The sequence below is a fragment of the Sparus aurata genome, chromosome 10 (assembly GCF_900880675.1).
Source record: "Sparus aurata chromosome 10, fSpaAur1.1, whole genome shotgun sequence".
NCBI lineage: Eukaryota > Metazoa > Chordata > Actinopteri > Spariformes > Sparidae > Sparus > Sparus aurata.
Window position 1 is genome coordinate 23824159 of NC_044196.1, and position 19904 is coordinate 23844062.

At 41.3% G+C, this 19904-nt stretch overlaps 1 protein-coding gene across 6 annotated transcripts in view; it reads left to right on the top strand.

Annotated features, from left to right (window-relative positions):
* The window catches only part of eml3 (EMAP like 3), a 122633-nt gene that overhangs the window by 53267 nt on the left and 49462 nt on the right, over window positions 1-19904 (top strand). For 3 of the 6 annotated variants that reach the window (XM_030430683.1, XM_030430681.1, XM_030430684.1), the window contains exons 3-5: window positions 17388-17564; window positions 17707-17821; window positions 18020-18520. In XM_030430683.1, coding sequence (XP_030286543.1) covers window positions 17388-17564; window positions 17707-17821; window positions 18020-18520 — 793 coding nt within the window. Of the gene's footprint in view, window positions 1-17387; window positions 17565-17706; window positions 17822-18019; window positions 18521-19904 lie in introns of those variants that run through there. The other 3 variants (XM_030430682.1, XM_030430687.1, XM_030430686.1) reach the window with 3 other exon arrangements.

Consider the following 19904-nt stretch of genomic DNA (forward strand, 5'->3'; position numbering starts at 1 on the left):
GTTTCCATCGTTTAATAAAAATAGGTTTTTGAAGTCTTAATGAATATGTAATTTGCTCCATCTGGTAAATGTCCCATATTTTCTGGATCCATACATTGTAAGTAGGAGGATCTGGCTTTAGCCACCTGATGGTTATACATTTTAATGCTGCTGTGAGCAAAATGTTTAAGAGATATTTCACATCCCTACCTTCTATACCCTCAGGAATTGCTCCCAATAATGTTATTATAGGGGTGTGTGGAATATCCCGTTTGAAAACCTCTCTGAGAGCATCAAAAACATCCTTCCAGAATAGGCTCAATTTGGGACACAACAAGAATATATGGGTGTGATTAGCATTCTCAGTGCCGCAGTTCCTCCAACATGAGCTACCAAGTGCTGGTCCCATCTTAGATGTTATTGCTGGTGTTCTGAAGAACCTGGTAACTACTTTCCACTTAAATTCCTTCCATGTGTTCGAGTTTGTGGCAAGGTGTGCTTCAGTACATATCTCCTTCCAAGTGTCGAGTGATATGTTTTTGTTCATCTCCGCCTCCCACCTCAATCTTATGTGTTCAGAGTTATGCACATTTGTTGATAAGAATATATTATATAATTTACTAATTATTTTCTTATCTCCATGACTTATTTGTGAAATGAGAAACTTTTCTATAGGGGTAGATCTTTTAAGTTTTCCCCAATCTTTGTGTGTCATCAGAAAAGATCTCAACTGCAGATATCTGAAGAAGTCTGTCCTAGGGAGATCAAATTCATTTTTCAACTGTGCGAAGGTTTTCAAATTGTCATCCTTGACTAGCTGGTGCAGATAGTTTAGGCCATGGTCTGACCACTTCCTAAAACCAGAATCTAAATTATTAGGAGTGAAGGTCTTCATAAGTCCAATATTTGTTAATGATGAGAGTACCTTTGGCAACCCGAAAGCTGACCGTATTTTATTCCAGATTTTTAAAGTGGTTTTGGTCCAGTCCGCCATTTCTTTTGTAGGAGTGTCTAAAAAAGCCAAGTTTTCCAGAGACTCTGGGCACATACTTTTCTCGATATTAAGCCATCGTGTAAAGGTATCGTTCTGAATCCATACTATAAGTGGCTTCATCTGTGCAGCCCAAAAATAATATCTTAAGTTTGGAAGTTTGAGACCTCCATCTGATTTTGGTGACTGTAGAGTTTTAAGTCTAATGCTGGGGCGTTTTTTTTGCCATATAAATTTTGATATCATTTTGTCAAGGTCATCAAGGGTTCTTTTAGGAATTTCCACTGGTAGCATCTGAAATAAATACAATAGTCTAGGCAAGACGTTCATACGGATACTTTCCACACGCCCCAGTAGGGAGAGCGGAAGTGAGGACCATCGTTCTAAGTCGTTGCTAATGTGCCGAATTATTTTATTGTAGTTTACATCATACAAATTGTGTAGGGATTGGGGTATATGAATACCAAGGTATTTAATGCCTTCTCTAGGCCACTTAAATCCACTTTGTAACTTAACATTTTCTGAAACCAAACTGTTCACATCCATAGCCTCTGTTTTGTCTACATTAACTTTATATCCAGAGTAATACCCATACCTAGAGATGAGCTCCTTAAGATATGGTATAGTGGATATGGGTTCTCTTAAATACAGCAAGACATCATCTGCATAGAGTGATATTTTGTGTTCTTCTCTATTTATTATAATCCCTTTTATGTTATTATCATCTCTAATGAGCTGGGCTAGTGGCTCAATGCTATTAGCAAATAGCAAGGGCGATAAAGGGCAGCCTTGTCTGCATCCTTGTTGTAGTGTGAATCTCTCTGATCTGTATCCATTAACCCTAACAGCCGCTTGTGGGGAAGAATAAAGTGTTTGTATCCAATCTATAAAATTGGGGCCGAATTTGAATCGTTTTAATGTTTGAAGTAGATATCGCCAAGACACACGATCAAATGCATTTTGTGCATCTAAGGATATGATCACTGACTCTAATTTCTTATTTTTCTGATGGGAAATGATGTTTAGTAAACGTCTTATGTTATCGCCATAATATCTTCCGGAGATGAACCCCGTTTGATCAGGGTGTATGATTTGAGTAATTATCTTGTTTACCCGTCTGGCTAAGATTGCTGTTAATATACGCACATCTGCATTCAGCAGAGATATTGGCCTATAAGACTGACAATCGGTGGGGTCTTTACCCTCTTTATGAATTACGACTATAGTTGCCTCATTCCAAGATGGTGCCATAGTTTTGGACTCTAGGGCATGACCATATGCTTTTAATAACAGGGGTGCCAGCAGGTCTTTAAAGGTTTTATAAAATTCATTGACAAATCCGTCCGGACCTGGACTTTTGCTATTCTTAAGTGTCGAAATCACCTGTTTTATCTCCAATTCCTGTATTGGCTGATCTAGTTCCTCAGCTGTTGAGTTTGTTAATTCAGTTAATTTTATATGTTTTAGGTACTCCGATAGTTTTGCATCGTCATCGCATGTATCTATATTCTTATATAATGATTTGTAGAATTCTGCAAATGCCCCTGCTATTTCGTTTGGTTTTGTGGCCATATTTGCTTGTGATTTTATTCTATGTACGACATTTGAAGATTGCTGCTTTCTTAATCTAAAAGCTAATAATTTGCTTGCCCTGTTTCCATATTCATAATATTTTTGATTTGTAAATCTTAAGCATCCCTCAGTCTTGTCTGATAAGAGGCTATTTAGTTGTCTGCGAGTTGCATTTAGGTCGTTGGTGATGATACGGCCCCTGATATATGCTTTGGCACAATCCCATAATATTAGGGGGCTAATTTCTGGTGAGGCATTGGTATCTAGATATATCTTGAATTCTTCTGAAATAAAGGAAATAAATTCTTTATCATTAAGGAGAGAAGTGTTGAGCCTCCATTGTTTAGTTGTTGGTCTGTGTCCTATATCCCATTTCAATAAGACAGGTGCATGGTCAGAAATAGTGATAGGCAATATCTCAATGTCTGTTATCCTATGCAAATCTGCTCTTGGGGTGAAAAAATAGTCTATCCTAGAATAAGATGCATGTCTGCTTGAATAGAAGGTAAAGTCCCTACCTCTCGAAAACTTACTTCTCCATATATCGACCAGACCTGCTTCTGTAATTTGATATTTAAGCATTTTACTCATTCTGGGGAGGGGAGCTTTAGAAGGCGGTTGCCGATCCATTAGCTGAGACATTACACAATTAAAATCCCCTCCCAGTAGCAGTAAGCCAGTGCTATACTGTAATATTGTATTAAACAATGTTTTAATAAATCCGGGCTCATCTTCATTGGGTGCATACACATTTATTAAGGACACCTCTACACCGTCAATTACTCCATTAACTAAAATATATCTCCCCTCTGTATCCTTATGCATTAAGGTTTTTGTAAAATTTATTTGTCTGTGTATAAGAATGGAAACTCCCTTCCTCCTCCCTGAGCGGTGAGAAGAGTAGTATACTTTATCTGCCCATGACTTTAACTTCTCGTGTTCTACGTCAGACAGGTGCGTTTCTTGTAGAAATGCTATTTGGCAGTTCATTTGTCTTAGCTGGTTTAATATTTTCTTTTTCTTAATTGGACAATGAAGACCCCTCACATTATAGCTTATGATTTTTAATTTATCCATCACTCACAAAGTTTTAATTTTTGCTTCGATTCTGAGGAGGAACGGAAGGCGGCGGTGAACACAATGTATGCCATGTCTTAATGTATGAGTTTTATGGAGTGTGATCAAGTAATGCAACCAAAAAGAGTGGACAAAACAAAGGTAGATGCTGCAGCTGCGTAAAGGTTTTTTGACTTCAACAAGTATTATAGTGCTGTAGGTGAATAGAGGGAATGACTTTGTTATTATATATAACTCAGGATCCCTGGGGAACAAAGGGATCAGAACAAGAACACAGAACCAGGTATAACTATAGTTAAGAGATATGATAGTACTTGGGACCTTGTCCCTAACTGCTAAGTAAGCAGCAAGTGTGCACAGTCTAGATTGGATTGGACTGTACTTCAGGTGCGCTAAGACAAAGAAAGAAGAAAGTAAAAAGAAAATGATCATCATTCATTCATTCAGGCTCCTGCATATTGTAAATATATCAAGTTAAACAGCTCTTTACAGCTTTGTAAACATAAATTACTTGTAAAATCAAGCTCTGAAAAGGAGTTGGAAGTAGTCTGCTCTTACTTTAAGAAACTTAGAATAAATGATAATAATGAGGACTACTATAACCTTATATTGCTCATGGGGCATGCTGGTGTATGTTAAATGAGATATAGATTGCACTGTTAATGATCCCATGTGAAATTTCACAAGTGAACCGGTATGACAACAGAGAGGGGAAAAGAAAGAAAAAGAAAGAAAGAAACATCGCTCGTAATATTAGAGTCACTCGTCATTATCATAACCGGTTCTTACTGTTAATGTCACATATGTTAAGGATACACTCAGTCATCTATCTCCGTTGCTGGGAGGATTTTCTTCACATAGTCCATGGCCTTCTGGGGGTCCACAAACTCCGTGTCCTCATCCCGGTGTGTGATTCGAAGTCTGGCTGGATAGAATAAGCCGTAGCGGATCTCCTTCCGACCTCGAAGTGCTTTCCGTACATCCGTGAATGCAGCTCGAGCTTTGGCAACACTGGCGGTGTAGTCGGGAAATATGGCAATGCGGTGTCCATTATAAGACAGTGGAGCTCCGTCCCGGGCTTTTCGTAGGATCTCCACGGCGTCTCCATCGTAGTGTAGTTTAGCGATTATCACCCGTGGCCTCTCTCGGTCTCCTTGATTCCTGGTAGCCAGCGCGCGGTGTGAGCGGTCCACCTTTATATCCCGGTCCAGCTGAAGGACTTCTCTGATGATTTTAGCAACCGCTTTTGGGGAGCTGGAGTTCGGTTGCTCTTCTATGCCTGCAATCCTGATGTTGCCCCGTCTCATTCTTCCCTCCATGTCCTCACATCGATCTTTAAGAGTTGCCACCTGGTTTTTAAGGCTGGATACCGTGGCTTGCAGCGAAGTCACTTCGTCGGACCATGTTGATAATCCACCCTTCATATCCTGTATGTCTGTTTTGATGTGGTCGACTTCTGCCCGCATTGCTTTCATATTGTTGGCGACTTCAGACCTCATTCCTTGTAACTCCGATTTAAGTGCGTTAAAGTCATCCGTCAGCGCACTTTTTAGTTCGTTCCTGATGATTTTAGAAATCTCTCCCCTTAAGGAGGATAAGACCTCTTTTTTAATATCTTCGGCATCCATGGTTGAGTTTCCAGGCCGGGTAGGCGAGGGTTGGTTTAGCACACCTGGTGTATGCTGCCTCGTGGTTCTAGTAGGCCGTTGGCTGTTAGCATTAGCTTGGCCGCCGTACTTGTATTGTTGAAGCTTTTCCGCCATTCAAATCGACGCTCTGCGTGCAGTTCGGCCGTTTGCCTCCCTATGTTGTCTTTCGTAAACGTTTGGGCTGAGCTTCACGTATTTTTAGGCTGTTTTTGAAATAAATATTGTTAATTCTGCAGGAGCTCTGAAAAATGCTTCTTACGCCATGTCCTGCTCACGAGCGCCCCCCAATATCACTGTTTTTGAGCCTAATTTGTGGTCAGGATCATCACGGAAAGAGAAAATTTCGGAGCAAATTTTTGAGTCTCTCTCACTCTGTCAGTTGGCCCTCTCCACTCTGCTGCACGAACATTCCGCCATACACAATCATTGAAAACCCTGAATTTTTCCAAAATCACTCACCTTCATTCAAGGATCACAGTTCAAAAACTACACAACATAGGAAAAAAGTTCAAATACAACTTAAATACTCAGGACTTGTGCCTACATTTTAAAGCTGGAATGGTGTTTCTAGGTGAATGTATGCCAGAGCAGGACATGTTTGAAAAATGTCGCAGATTTGCGACTTTTTTGACCTCGTCCCATTCATTCCTTATGGGAAATTTGTCTCAGTTTTTCGCGACTTACGTCGCGAAAAATGTATATTCTGGTGAGAAAAATAATAGCACACCCCATGCAATCCAAACACCCCATGCTTTTTAGTGGGCTGGCGAGCACAGCCCACTAAAAAGCCCACTATTGTTATCGTTCCATCTGCACCTCTTTTTTTCCATAGTTACTGCTCTGTTCTGACCTAGCCATAGGTGCTATGGACACCTATAGCTCTGCTTTAGAGGTGTCCATAGTGGGCTGGCGAGCACAGCCCACTAATAATAAAAAGAGGCGCGGGCAATAACAATAGTGGGCTGTGGACACCTATAGCTCTGCTATAGAGGTGTCCATAGTGGGCTGGCGAGCACAGCCCACTAATAAGAAGAGGCGCGAGCAATAACAATAGTGGGTTGTGCTCTGCACAGCCCACTATGGACACCTATAGCTCTGCTATAGAGGTGTCCATAGTGGGCTGGCGAGCACAGCCCACTAATAAACGAGAAGAACAATAGTGTGAATGCTGAGTCAGCATTCACACTAATAAACGAGAAGAACAATCACACTAATTAATAAACGACAAGAGCAATAGTGTGAATGCCTTCAGCATTTACACTAACTAGAAAAACTGCATTTCCTGCGAAAATACAGCGTGAATGCTAAAGGCTGAAGCAATTTTTGAAATCTGCTGAATGTTCTGGAAAATGCATAAAACTATAAGAACGGTCAAGAATTTGCAGAAAAAAATGAATTTTTCAAAAGCTGAAAAGGCAGTAAAGCTGAAAGGTTTTAGGCCGAAGGAGCTTAAAAAGGTGAAAAAAGAATGAAAAGGTGAAAAGCTGTAGAGTAAGAGGGCTGAAAGAGCTTAAAAAGGTGAAAAAAAAAGCTGTAGAGTAAGAGGGCTGGAAGAGGTTAAAAATGGTGAAAAAAGGCTAAAAAGGTGAAAAGTTCAAGGCTGAAAGAGTTTAAAAAGGTGAAAAAAGGATGAAAAGGATGAAGCATTCATGCCTTCAGCATTCACACTAACCAGGAAGAGAACCGTATTTGTAGATTTTTTCCCCTGGGCTCCGCTGAGCCTGTCTGCTCCTCTCTGCCGCCTGCCAGTCTGTGTGTGACCCCGCCCCGCCCCCTTCGAAGAGAGACAGCAGGAGGTGACAAAATGCCGTGAGGCTGCTGTGTTAATGAGCGTCGGCTTGAAAATGATAACTACAAACTATGGTCAAAATAAGGACCGAATCAAAGAACACTTTGTTTATGTTAATCGCTAACGTTCGCTAAATTAGCGTTTTTACAGACCATATTATATAAAATGTAGGATTGTCAAAGTTAACGTGTTAACTGTAGACTGCAGAGAAAAATGTACACGTTAACGCATGTGATTAATATGGAAACCATAATACGCTAAAGAATAATTAACGCACCATTAATCATGTTACGTGACCTCGTTAGGTTAGCGCTTGATTTTCTGTATGCAGTCTATGGCCTGTGTGTCGTCACATATGCAGCCTGGTAGCAATAGAGAAGGATGGCTAAGGGGAAGGTGTAAAAGTGTGAAAAGGGAACGTTCACTTTTCTCTACTTTTCATTACTTACTTCTATTAAAGTAAGATTAGATGGCAAGCCAAGACTTCTTACAGATAGGTGACACATTTTGACAGTGTTGGGCTAGTTACTCCAAACATGTAATGCATTATTTATGACTTGTTACTGTCATTTCAGTAACTTTACTACATTATAATATTACTGTCTTTGAATTGTAAGGCATTACACTACTATTACATTACATTTAAGTTACTTTCACCCAAATTCACAACCACTAAAAACAACAGTTTTTGAAAGGGCTGGCCATGCTGAATATGAATTGCAATGTTAAATTAAAATTGAAACATTTGAGGTGCACTACCTGTTTCAGTCCCATGAGAAGATTTACATTGATTTACATAGCCTTACATTGAAAGGCCCTTTAGCGAATGTTTATTGTGTTTAACAGAAGTTTTTGTATGTTTTTATTTGGATACAGACTGACGTGAAATAGATTAACGTTATGTCGCTGTTCTGGTGGCTATTTATACTGTAGTCAGTAGCCCAGTAGCACTAACCTGTTGAGGCAATGATAGCTTACCTTGTCATTGCTAGCCTGGACGGGGATCTTGCTCACAATTTTTCTAAAAGATGGAGAATCCACTGTTGAAAGTGGCAGCATATCTTCGACAACATACTCTGCCACCAGTCTCCTCACTTCTCAAGGTTCAAGCATCACAGAACGGGAAGCAGTATGAGCAGTATCCTCAGTATGCTTTCTTTTGCTTACTAGCTTAATGTTAGTGTGGCACCGCTCTAGATGTTTCGTTAAATTACTTAAAAATTGCTATTTCGTGAGGTAGAGAGATCTGTTGGTTTCGCACACAAAGTGCACTTAACTATAATGTTCTTCATATCCTTGTCTCTGACGAACTGAAAATAAGGCGCATAGGTCCATCTCGCGAACATAGAGTCCAACTTGTCTGCTGCTGCAGTCATCTTCTCCTCAATAAATAGTTCTCTAGCACTAACAGGAAGTAAACATTTGCGCAGATTTTTTCTCCCCTGCTAATCTCGCAGTGTTGGCAAATTTGTATTAAAACAACACATAGGGTTGCCAACCGTTCCTTGAAAAACGGAATCGTCCCGTATTTAGAAACAAAGTTACGCTTCCCGTATTGAGCTTAAAAGGGACGCACTTTGTCCCGTATTTCCGTGAGAATCAAAATGGTCATTAAAATGTCAATAGAATCAATGAATGACAGGGCGTTTTATATGAAAATTTACGGTAATCTTACTGCCAGCCCTCTCCTGCTTTGTGACCAATGAGCCGACAGCACACTCACACACGAGAATAACAATGCAGAATCCGGCTCTTCTCATTGGCCGAGGTACTGTTGCTTGCAAGAAGATACCGGAAGACAAGGGACTGAGGCAACTGGCAAAACAATCCAGCATGGCTCACAACGACACAGGTTCACAGGACACTGCAGACGGTACGCCTTCCACTATGAGCAGTAACGTTACTCCCTTGAGAAAAAAAAAAGAAAAGGCTGCAAAAATACAGACTCGAATGGGAAAAAGAAAATATGTGGCTGGAAAAAGTGTAGATAATGTCTGCTGGCGCACTTTTTCTGTAGCCCATGGTGAACTGTTTGATGTGACACAACATGCTTCTAGTGGTCGACACATTAAACACGTGAGGGACAACCAGGTGGACCCTTGACCAGTTTGTTGTCCACCAGGCAACACCAGAGGCAGATATGGTATGTTTAAAAAAAAAAAAAGAATGTTTTCTAAGTCCAATAAATGTCAGTATTTTATGGCCAAATAAACTGTTTAGTGGAATAAACACATACAATTGATAGATGAATACATAAAATAGATCAATAATACATAAAAGTAATAATAATAGATAAAGAATACACACTATAATGTATACATACATATATACAACCTTACACATGTCAGTTCAAACAGTCCATAGATAGATAGATGTAACATGCAGAATTTGTACTGCACAGGCAGTTGATATACTACACATGAACTACATATCCAACTACATATACATAGAAAGAAAACAACATTCCATTGTTTTCTGTTATTTTATACTGTTTTGAGTTAAGCAGGAGAGTTCTGTTAAATAAACTAGTGCAGTGCCCGTAAGAAAAGTGTATTCCTATAAAAAAAGTGGGAGGTTAAGGAGCTTTTTCATGGATGGCCAAATGAGGCTGTGTTTGAAGGTGGGACGTCAGGGATATTTAGGTTTGTTGTGAAATCCGATATTGTAGGGTATAATTGGCTGTTTTTGACTATTTTTGATTTTGCCATTATATTTCATCTTAAAAGCTATTTACTTGGTGTCATTATTTTCAGCACAACCTCACATGTGTGACTGTACAGTTATTTTTTTTATTTTGACATACTGTATTAACACAATGGACCTAAAATAAAAAAAAAAAAACGTGAAATCCGAGTAGAAAAAGTTAGATTTTTTTTACTGTGAAAACCACAAATATGTTTAACAAACCATTTTTTATTTTTATTTTTTACTTATAATGCAAATATAAATTGTTGTTTATCTAAATGTGTGCATACATTTAAAAGATTTACAAAGTTATATGTAACTATTTACATTTAAATGCAGGCAATGCTCAGGTCTGCCTGTGCTCCTTCCAGCTGAATGAAGAGCTGGACTGCCTGCTCCACATTCAGCTTCTCCTCATTATTCTGACTCATTAAACAAAAAATCGACTCCACTACTCACTACACCAAACACTACATACACACTCCAAACACGCTAAATGTCACAAATCTCTCAACTCTGACACACACCGACCGTCGTTGCATGTCAATCATCCGCCTAGGTCCCTCCCACAACTTCCTGTTCCTCAACAACCAAACTTGCTGCTTGGACACTTTCGTGACAAACGCCCGTTTTTACCCTTTCTTTCTGCACCAGACACAAAGCAAACGTGACGGCAATGTTCGCGAAAAAGCGTGGGGACATTATTTACCCTAGGTCCGGTTTTGGACGTGCCGATGCTTCCGGTCCGTCGCTTCGGGAGGTGGGCCGTGTAGCTAGCCGCTAGCTGCTAGCGGCTAGCTACACGGCCCACCTCCCGAAGCACACGAACATCCACAGATTCCGATTCCACTTTGTTGTCCGTGCGTCTCTGGATCTCCTCAGACCCGAACAGACTCGGTCCGGACTCGTTTAATCTCATTAATCCACAACAGTCAGTTTACATGCACAGAACAGAACGGGGCCGAACCGCCGGCAATATCCTGGCCCAGCTCGCGCCGCTGCAGGTATAGATCTGCTTGTTTATTAAGGTGGGGGGTTGCGGTGGGCTCTGCAGTGATTGGCTCTGGTGCGAGCGCGGCCACCGTGTGCAGTGATTGGCTCTGGTGCGCACGTGACTGTAGTGGCTCCGGTGGACAATGCTCGTGGAATTTGTAAAGCATTTATGAAATAATTTATTAACGGTATCATTGCAGTCCAAACAAATGCGAAATAGCACACCCTTGAACCACACAGCAGCCATGTTGAAACTCTCAGGTCAGTCTGATCCTGATCCGCAGAGATATTTGAGGAATACACACACACACACACACACACACACACACACAGACAGACAGAGGTTATTTGCTTTTATAGAGAGATATTTATTTTATTCTGTCAAGTTAAGCAGGACAGATTTCTGTTAAAAATATATTTTATTTTGCACTGAAAAATAAATTTTGAATAATAATTGTTTTTCTTTGTATTCGTATCACTCAAAAACATGCATCGAATTAAATTCACAGTTGAGTCAAATCATTTAAAAATCGTTTCACACACAAAAAGTGGCAACATTTTTTTTTACCAAGCCGTCAGGGGTGGGGGGTTGGGGAGGAGTAGGTGTCCCTTATTTATTTTTCAGGGAGTTGGCAACCCTAACAACACACCACTTAATTAAAGGTTTAAAATGCGTTGTAATGCACGTTACTGGGATTTGTACCAAGGAAAATATTACCAATTTTGGGGGGGAAAATGCCTTACATTACTGCGTTACAGCAAAAAGTAATGCATTACAGTAATTGCATTACTTTTGTAACTCGTTACTCCCAACAATGCATTTTGAAACATAAAAATGTATGTCAATAAAGGAAATTACAGGGTGCTCTCAGGTCTCTCTTTGCCTCGGTGCAAGTGTGCCTGAAGAACGCCAAGTGGCTTCCCTTTTTTTGGATAAAACTTTGTGTTCTCCTTTAATTTCTAAACTTTTTTATGTTATGAAACATCATTTTAGATGTTTACAGCATAATACAATGTACATCACTGTGATAAAAAGTGAAAAAAATAAACATGAGTATATATATTCCTGTAGATGTATTTTACCCCAGCGATAAGGTGCTGGAAAATTGTGAAAATTACCCTTAAAAGTGCTTGAATTTGACCTTGAAAAATGTGTGTGAACCCAGATTTTACATGTGTAATCATTTTGGTTGTCCCTCAGGGTTATTTGCTTTATGGTGCTGGGAGCAGGGAGTTATGATTCTCCCCACCAGCACCCATACTGGGTATCCACAACATAGCCACGCCCTGTTTTTTGGGTATGACGGTTTGTGATGACGTAACTAGGTTTGTTCCTCTTTAACCACTCACTGAAATTTTGAACATGGACACCTGCTTGGATGGGAGGGGGAGGCAGGGGCTCTGTGCTTAATAAGTAATTAGGGCCACCCAGCTCTGCTCATTGTCATAGTTTCAGAGTCAAACAAACAGACTCAACGTCAATCTGCGTTAGGGCTGCACGATTCTGGAAAAAATGTGAATCACGATTTTTTTGCTTAGAATTGAGATCACGATTCTCTGGCACGATTTTTTTCACAAAATGTTTATTACACTGATGAACTTGAACAAAACAAAAATAAAAACATGATAGTATGGCAGATACTACTATGCCTCTGCCAAAGCAATGTTTTTTTGTTCATTTCAAATAAATTAGTCTCCCAAGATGAGAGGGCATCCTTTTATACCTCATGTTGTACAGTGTTTATTGGGGCCGTATCTTAAGCTAGGTGATATGTGATAGCTGCTGTGATCGGCTTTCTAAAACGGAGGCATAATTTTCTTCCTTTTCCAAAAGCCGCCTCAGAGGTAGAGGTAAACATGTGACGTGACGTGAAACCCGACGTTGGGCTGTGAGCAGTTGACAACGAATTTGTCTTCAAAATAAGAGCTTTACATTACACCCCATTGGAGTTTAGAGCTGGGTTCTTAGCGGGGCGCTTTTAATTTGAAAGTAGCAACCGTCCCTAGATTGTGGCTACAACAACAAGCTAACACAACCATACAGCTAGAGATCCAGGAGACGCTAGCATCTCCTGATCTCAGCGGCTGTCCAGTTGCTCATCTAGCAGGCGAAGCGGAAATAAGTGTAACCTCCGAGGCGGGAAATCGGCGGACCAAAACAGACCCCCAATTTGCCGCCCTCTGTCTAAAACCGCGGACCTAGCCACCAAAAGGACGGGCAGTTTGGCGGCTTGCTGCCCTGTCTAAAAACGGCTTCTCACTCACTCCTTCCATACACTTAACTGCAGGCGGGCTTCCGCCACTGAATCACGTGTTGTAAAGACGCTTTACCACAGGTTGAGGGCGGAGGCGAGTGGGTAACGGCTGCGGCCGGCTGCAATACCAACGTCTGCGGCGGGAGGCGGGGCTGGACCGTCCAGCCGGTCCAGCCCCGCCTCCCGCCGCCGGCTGGAAGGTCCAGCCCTGCCCTCACGGAATCACCCCCAAAGTTAGTCCACCCCGGCGAAACTGGAGAAAGGACAAATTCTGTTGGAAAGTGATGTCGGTGAGTGAAGAGAGAGAGATATCCTACGCGACAGTAGCGTTAGCGTTTGAGCCTAAGCGGAGGCAGGAAGTAACGGTCACTATGGGACCTTAACTCGGAAAAAGGCTCCATGTAAGTGAACGGGAGTCAAAGTTTTATTTCATGATCCGATTGAATTGTGCCATGAGAAAAAAAATATGACCTCTACCTGTTTAAAACATCATGTTTCACGCCGAGAAATCAGCAGTTTGTTGTAAAACTATTGTAAAATAAAATTTAGATGAATCCGTAACCAGAAAGACTACAAGTCGCGTAGGTGACGTCACACACCAAATGCCGCCCTTTCCCATGTCAGTTGGCGACGTATTTTTTGTGGGACACCCGATTTGTAGTCCGTAGAGCGGTCTTCACACAAAATACATTCTTCCGTTGCTGCTTTACGACAAACTGCTGATTTCTCGGCATGAAACGTGATGTTTTAAACAGGTAGAGGCCATATGTTTTTCAATAGTCATTGCAGATGCTAATTTATTAAAAACCTGTAAATATCTATCCATATGTAATGCTGGGGGATGTGTGAAAGTTATGGGCATGTGTGCAAAAGACGCTATATGTGGAACACAAGAGAAAGGTTAATAAATGAAAACAATTTTCTTGAGTCCTTGATTCAATTTATCTGTAGTATATGCTGCAGATGATTTATCAGTCTGTGGTGGCAAGATTGTCGTTTTTTTTTCCCATTCTGCTGGCGAGGTGGCATCAGACACAAGCATGCAAGGCAGCAGGGTAAACTACTTGGTGGTGGAGAGATGTACACTGAAGATGTGGGAGGCCATTCAGAACAACCACCAGGATCATCCACTTCATAACATCTCTATGGATCAAGAAAAAAAGGCAGTGGTGGACATCTCCCCTTTCTTCACTGCAGGATAGATAATAATTGTACTTTTTTTTTTTTTTTTTACAGGGAAATAGCTTGGTCTGCTTGAATGCTGCACCCATATTATATATGTGTGTGTGTATATATATATGTATATATGTATATATATATATATATATATATATATATATATTTTTTTTTTTTTTTTTGCCTGCCCTACTGCTAACAGATTTCATAGTTTGATCTGAAGTGTCTGTTCATTGTTGCGAAATAATAGAAACATTCCTTTGGTAATGATTTGCATTATTTTCTATCACTGGCGTTTTTTCAATCATCTATCATCATGATATTCCATGAAAAGGGAAGCACTTTTTTACTTACTTAACCAGTCAGCTGAGAACCACTGCCCTTGATTAGCTGAAAAAGTCCCAAAATACACTCCACACAAACGGGCACATACAGTAACAAAGGCTATGACACATCAATACAGGACATGACGCTGTATAGGTGAGAAGTGGACCTACATCATTAGAAGATAGGACAATTACATAATGCTTTCTTTGATTGTTGTACAGTCTGCTGAATGATGATGCCTACATGATAATTTATGTAGCCTATAAAATAATCACTCACTTCTCTGCATTTTGCTGTTCTCGGGTTTCCATTAATGACATAAACAATGACAAACCTATTTGTTAATAGCAAAAACACAATATGTCGCTGCAAAAGACATTGCAAAGAAAGTTTTTATGTTCACTAAAGTTTTATTAAAATTTTAGATCAATCTTCAGTCAAATAGTCGTTTAGTCAATGTACAGCAGTAGGGAAAAATCCTCCATCCAGGCGCTGTTTCTACCGAGTTTCCGAAACCCCGACTGTCCCTGAACCAACCACGATTACGTAGTGCACTCTAGGCAGAGCTTGGCGTGTGACGTGTGTGTCATGGGCGGGGCTTGACAGTCCAGCCGGTCGTGTGACGTGCGTGTCATGGGCGGGGCTTGATGTCCAGCCGGTCAAGCCCCGCCTCCAGCCGCAGACTTTAGTATTGCAGCCGGCCGCAGCCGTTAGTACTTGGCGGAGGCAGCGGCAGTGCTGCGTTTGGGGGCGCTTCAAAAAATCCGGGAGGAAAATAGGAGCATTTGTTTGTGATTCAGCTCGAGATATAAAATGCTTCAGAATCGCTGTGTGTAGATATGAGAGATCACGTGTATGTGTGAATCGAGATCGCGATTTTTTGAACGATTTTTTGTGCAGCCCTAATCTGCGTCATGGTCTGTCACAAATCACTCTGATATCCAACTTTTATATACTGACTACTACACAACATTGACTAAAGTTGTTGTCATCCCTTTCCATTGTGTCTAAAGGGCTTTGAAAAACGAATATTTGTATTTAATAAACAGGAAAATCAGAATTAAACCCTGTTTCTAGTAAGGGCCTAGTTCTCTTGTAGTAAAGATGTAAGTAAAAGCCCCAACCATGATTTGAGAATTCACGATAGTCATATGGTGTAAGAACATCCTAACCTTTGCTTAACCATTGGTAAAGTTTTTAACAGTTGGAGTTATTAAATGTAACGCCACTAGGTGGCGCCTCCTTTTGTTTAGTGGGTAATGTAACCTGTAGCTAGAAGAGGAGCAGGTGTACTTCCGCTCCACCATGTGCAACGATGCCACCAGCAGAGTGAAGACCCCTTTTTATTTTACTTTCTTTTGTGATGTGTTGGTGTAGGACCCTCGGCCTGTGTTTGTCAGTGCATGTATGCATGTAATAACTAGTGCCGTAGAGACCTGGCTTGGTATGGTCTGTATAGTGGAATAAAAGTATGTGCGGAAATCCCACATGTTGCCTGCTGTGTCTTTAAGCTAATCGGAGCTACCACCATTCAAAGCGAACTATAACTTTCCCCTTCACCTCCCACGTTACAAGTTCAATAGATGGTAAGCCCTGACCAAGAAGCCTTGCAAGAGAGTATTGTCTGTTTATTGCTGGAGAATTTTGATCCATGTGGAAATGGAGCTTTAGCCTACAATATCTGGCAGTGTAATTCCAGGTTGTGGATCTCAACTGTTAGTCACTGAGTCGCCAGGACTTCACAGGATTTCTGCAGAGAGGAGTAGTGTCTGAAGACCTTCTACCTACTTATTACTGAGTGGGCAGACCATCTCCGCAGAAGTTCTTGGTCAATTAAAGTTTGTGCATAGTTGGACTGTAGTGCAGAAATAACATGTAAAATGGCTGAGTGAGAATTGAGTGGCTGAGTAATCAGCAGGAAAACACACACTCACACACTCGTTTTGGACCAGAACCAGCTATGTAATTCATATGCATGCACACACACACACACACACACACACACACACACACACAGACACACACACGGACACACACCAGAACTTCAGCTCTACACAACACACAATAAGGTCTTTTACAGGCTTTGGACTATCCTCTGTTTGAGAACAACCCTCTAAACATCTGTAATCTCCTGTCTAAACAGGCAGCATGCCAGAAAACACACATTTTGTCTCTCTATGCTTGTGAGGGACCCTAGGCAATGCATTCTCTAGCCTCGAACCCTAACATAACCATTACAACTAAATGCCTAATCCAAACCCTTAATCTAACCCTAACCTAAGCCTAATTATAACCTCGGTGCAAAAACCAGATTTAAACTTTGAACAGTCTGAAAAAAATAATGAGGACTGGCCAAAATCTCCGCACAATGCAGGTGTTTAGTGGCAATGCTAAAATGGGACTCTATATAAAAAATTAAACCTTAAAATTAACATGTTAAAAATGTTAATGTGATATAAAATGGAAAATTACAGATTAAGTTGTTGCAGAAAAAGATATAGCAGCGATCAATGGCTACTTCAAAGCACTTCGGTGTGATTTGAAACCAACTGGTGGTAAAAACCAAATACTGTGGGAAATTTTGGGAGATGACACTAGTATGTTGTAACAAAGCAGAACTTTTTCCTTATAATTTTAGTCATCTGTCAGTGCGAGTTAGAAAGGTTGCTGCTATCTTTTTGTGTCAGCTTACATTTGTTGATGAACTCTTATCCAAAGATAAAATCAAAGATATTTACTATCATGTTCCAATTTACACATGCTAACAGAAAGTGATTCTATTGTTTTACTTAAGTCATTGTAATCAATTAACTGTGTTTACCATCTTCCTCACTGGCTTTTCACAGTTTTGTACAATAAGCTCTGCTTTTCTAACCCCTCTGGGTTCTTTATAGAAGACGTGTCGGCAGACAGCAGTGCTGAGTTCCCGGACAGAGTGTCTCTGATGGAAGTGCGCCTGCAGGCACAGGAGGACGAGATCACGTTGCTAAAATCCTCCCTGGCTGATGCCCTGCGCAGGATCCGCCTCCATGATCAGCTCTTACCAATACTGAAACAGCAGCTTATTGCAGGTGAGTGATCTTCAACATGATATCTCTACTCCATTGCCTTATGTTACATTGTCAACATACCATTATAAACGAGGCGTTGCGGTACTACATAGTGCTCCAGTATCACTCAGAGAGAACTAATAATCATTTTAATCCCACCCAGTGAGCCCGGGTGCTGCACGAGTTCTGAACCAAGTGTGCTGCTCAGATGGTTGCATCAGCAGCAGAAAATTGTCCTCAAGCTCCGGCGTTGACACGATCCGCCACTCTGCTCCCAGGTACTGGATTTACTTGGGCTTTAAAGGACAAAAGGGATGATGAGGGACCATCACTGTTTTATGTCACTTGATGTACTCAACTTAACTTTCTAGATCAGAGGCATGCTAGTCCATTAAGAAGTCAGTTTGTGTTCATATAATATGTGTAGTATGATTATGACTGTTTTGTGTTGACCACGACATTTGAACTATCTCTAGCCAGCTGTCAGACAGCATGGTGACCAATACGAATGGCCACATGGGAGGCTCAGAGTCCATGAAGCCATCACCCAGACCAGCAACACTGGACAGGTCAACTCAGACAGAGCCCACCCTTCCAGGGTTGGACACTCAGCAAGTCCCTCTTCCTCGGCGGGTTCAGAGCCTGCAGCTAGAGGATGCCCTCCCACCAGGGGAGCCTGCGGCTGAGGGGACACGGGGTAAGCTCCACCGTGTCCCCGGTTTGGAAGAGGATGAGGAGCAGGAGGAAGATGAAGAAGTAGGAGCAGAGCAGGAAAAGGAGCTGAGTTGGATGTCGTCAGTAGAGGAGCCCATTCAGCCCACCACGATCAGAGGCCTCCAGAGGGAGGACTTCCAGGATGGAAGCTGCTCACCAGAGGAGCCAGGCTCTGGCTCAGCCTCAGTCAGAACCTCAGAGCAGAACCTCATCTCCCGTTCTGGTCCCCTGTCCCCCATCCAGGAAGGAGAGAAGAAACAACTGTGCGTTATCCCACCACCCCCCTTTTCACCCTTTTAACACCATCTTCATAATAATTTTTTCTGTTGCGAGTAATTGCATGGCTTTAATGAATGAATCAAAAAGCTGTTCTAATTTTGACTTGTGTGACTGGAAATCCCATTTGTGCTGCAAACCCCTTATAAAACCATCAGCCTCAGGTTGCAAGTGTGTGATTGTGCTGTGTTAGAGGAGGAAACCTAAGGGGAGATGACATTCTGTCATCATACTCATTCCAGCCTCCATGTGTTCTCTTCTCCCTGTGTTTGAACAGGGGGCAAGGAGAACATAAAGCTGTATTGGAACATAATGGAGGCACTTGTCCATACTGAGTGACATATCCAAGATTAGCTTCGAGGCACACAGAAGTTGAGCCAAATGGAAAATGTGATGTGAGGGCAATTGAACACAGCATAACGTACAAAATGTGCTGGGCAGGGTTAGGTTTACAGTACATATACACTCAACGAGGAAGGTCAGGGGGTTTGCAAGACTGCAGATGTAACAGAAACTGTTTTGAAATCTGTTCAGACAGAAAACATCAGAGTTAATACAGAATTCAAAGAACCTACAGAGTGTTCCTCTGGTACAACTTCATTGTAACCACAAAGAATTAAAGCTGATGGTTCTGTAAGAAGATGCAGATGTGTAAAGTTGACACAGTGCCACTATCTGCAATTCAACTGGTTTTTGCAGTTTTTTTTCAATGCAGTTCTACACTAATCATTCCTTTTACATTCTCTTCCTTCCTACAAATCCAGGATTTCTTGCATGCTGTGATTTGTTTTCCACTGTGAACTCTCTGAACTCAAATGATTATCTTTCTAATCATGATTCAAAAGCACTGTGCCAGAGTAGAGCTGCTTTTGTTTACCTGTGCATGAGCTTCCTTGTTGTGACTTGTAAGAGGGTTTCATTGGTGATGGGTAACATAAGTTCAAGTCTCCCTCTGTTAAGCGGTACTCGGGAAGCTGTGCCTGTATGCTGACTTCTCTACATTCGGCCACTTTATTTAAAAATTGGTACTACAGAGATTTGGGAGGAGAGGTTGTTGCCAGCTGAGTTTCACTTCCTAGATCTTAGGCCAGTGACGTAGAAAGACACAAACACTGTTTTTAGTTCTGCAACACTTCCTCTGGTGATGCTTCCGGTACAATGGCATGTCATCAGGAAATGGGGTGTGTCGCAAGAAATCCTCAGAGAGGATAAGAGTTTAATTAAGGCATAGAACATAGTGTGTTTGTGTTTGTCCTTGTTCATCAGTCCTTGTTGAAGTCAGACCCTCAGTATGAGCACAGCTTTTAGAATTAAGTTATTTTCACCAACGATCTCCTCTTTAAGTTACCACAATACGACAAGGATATTCAT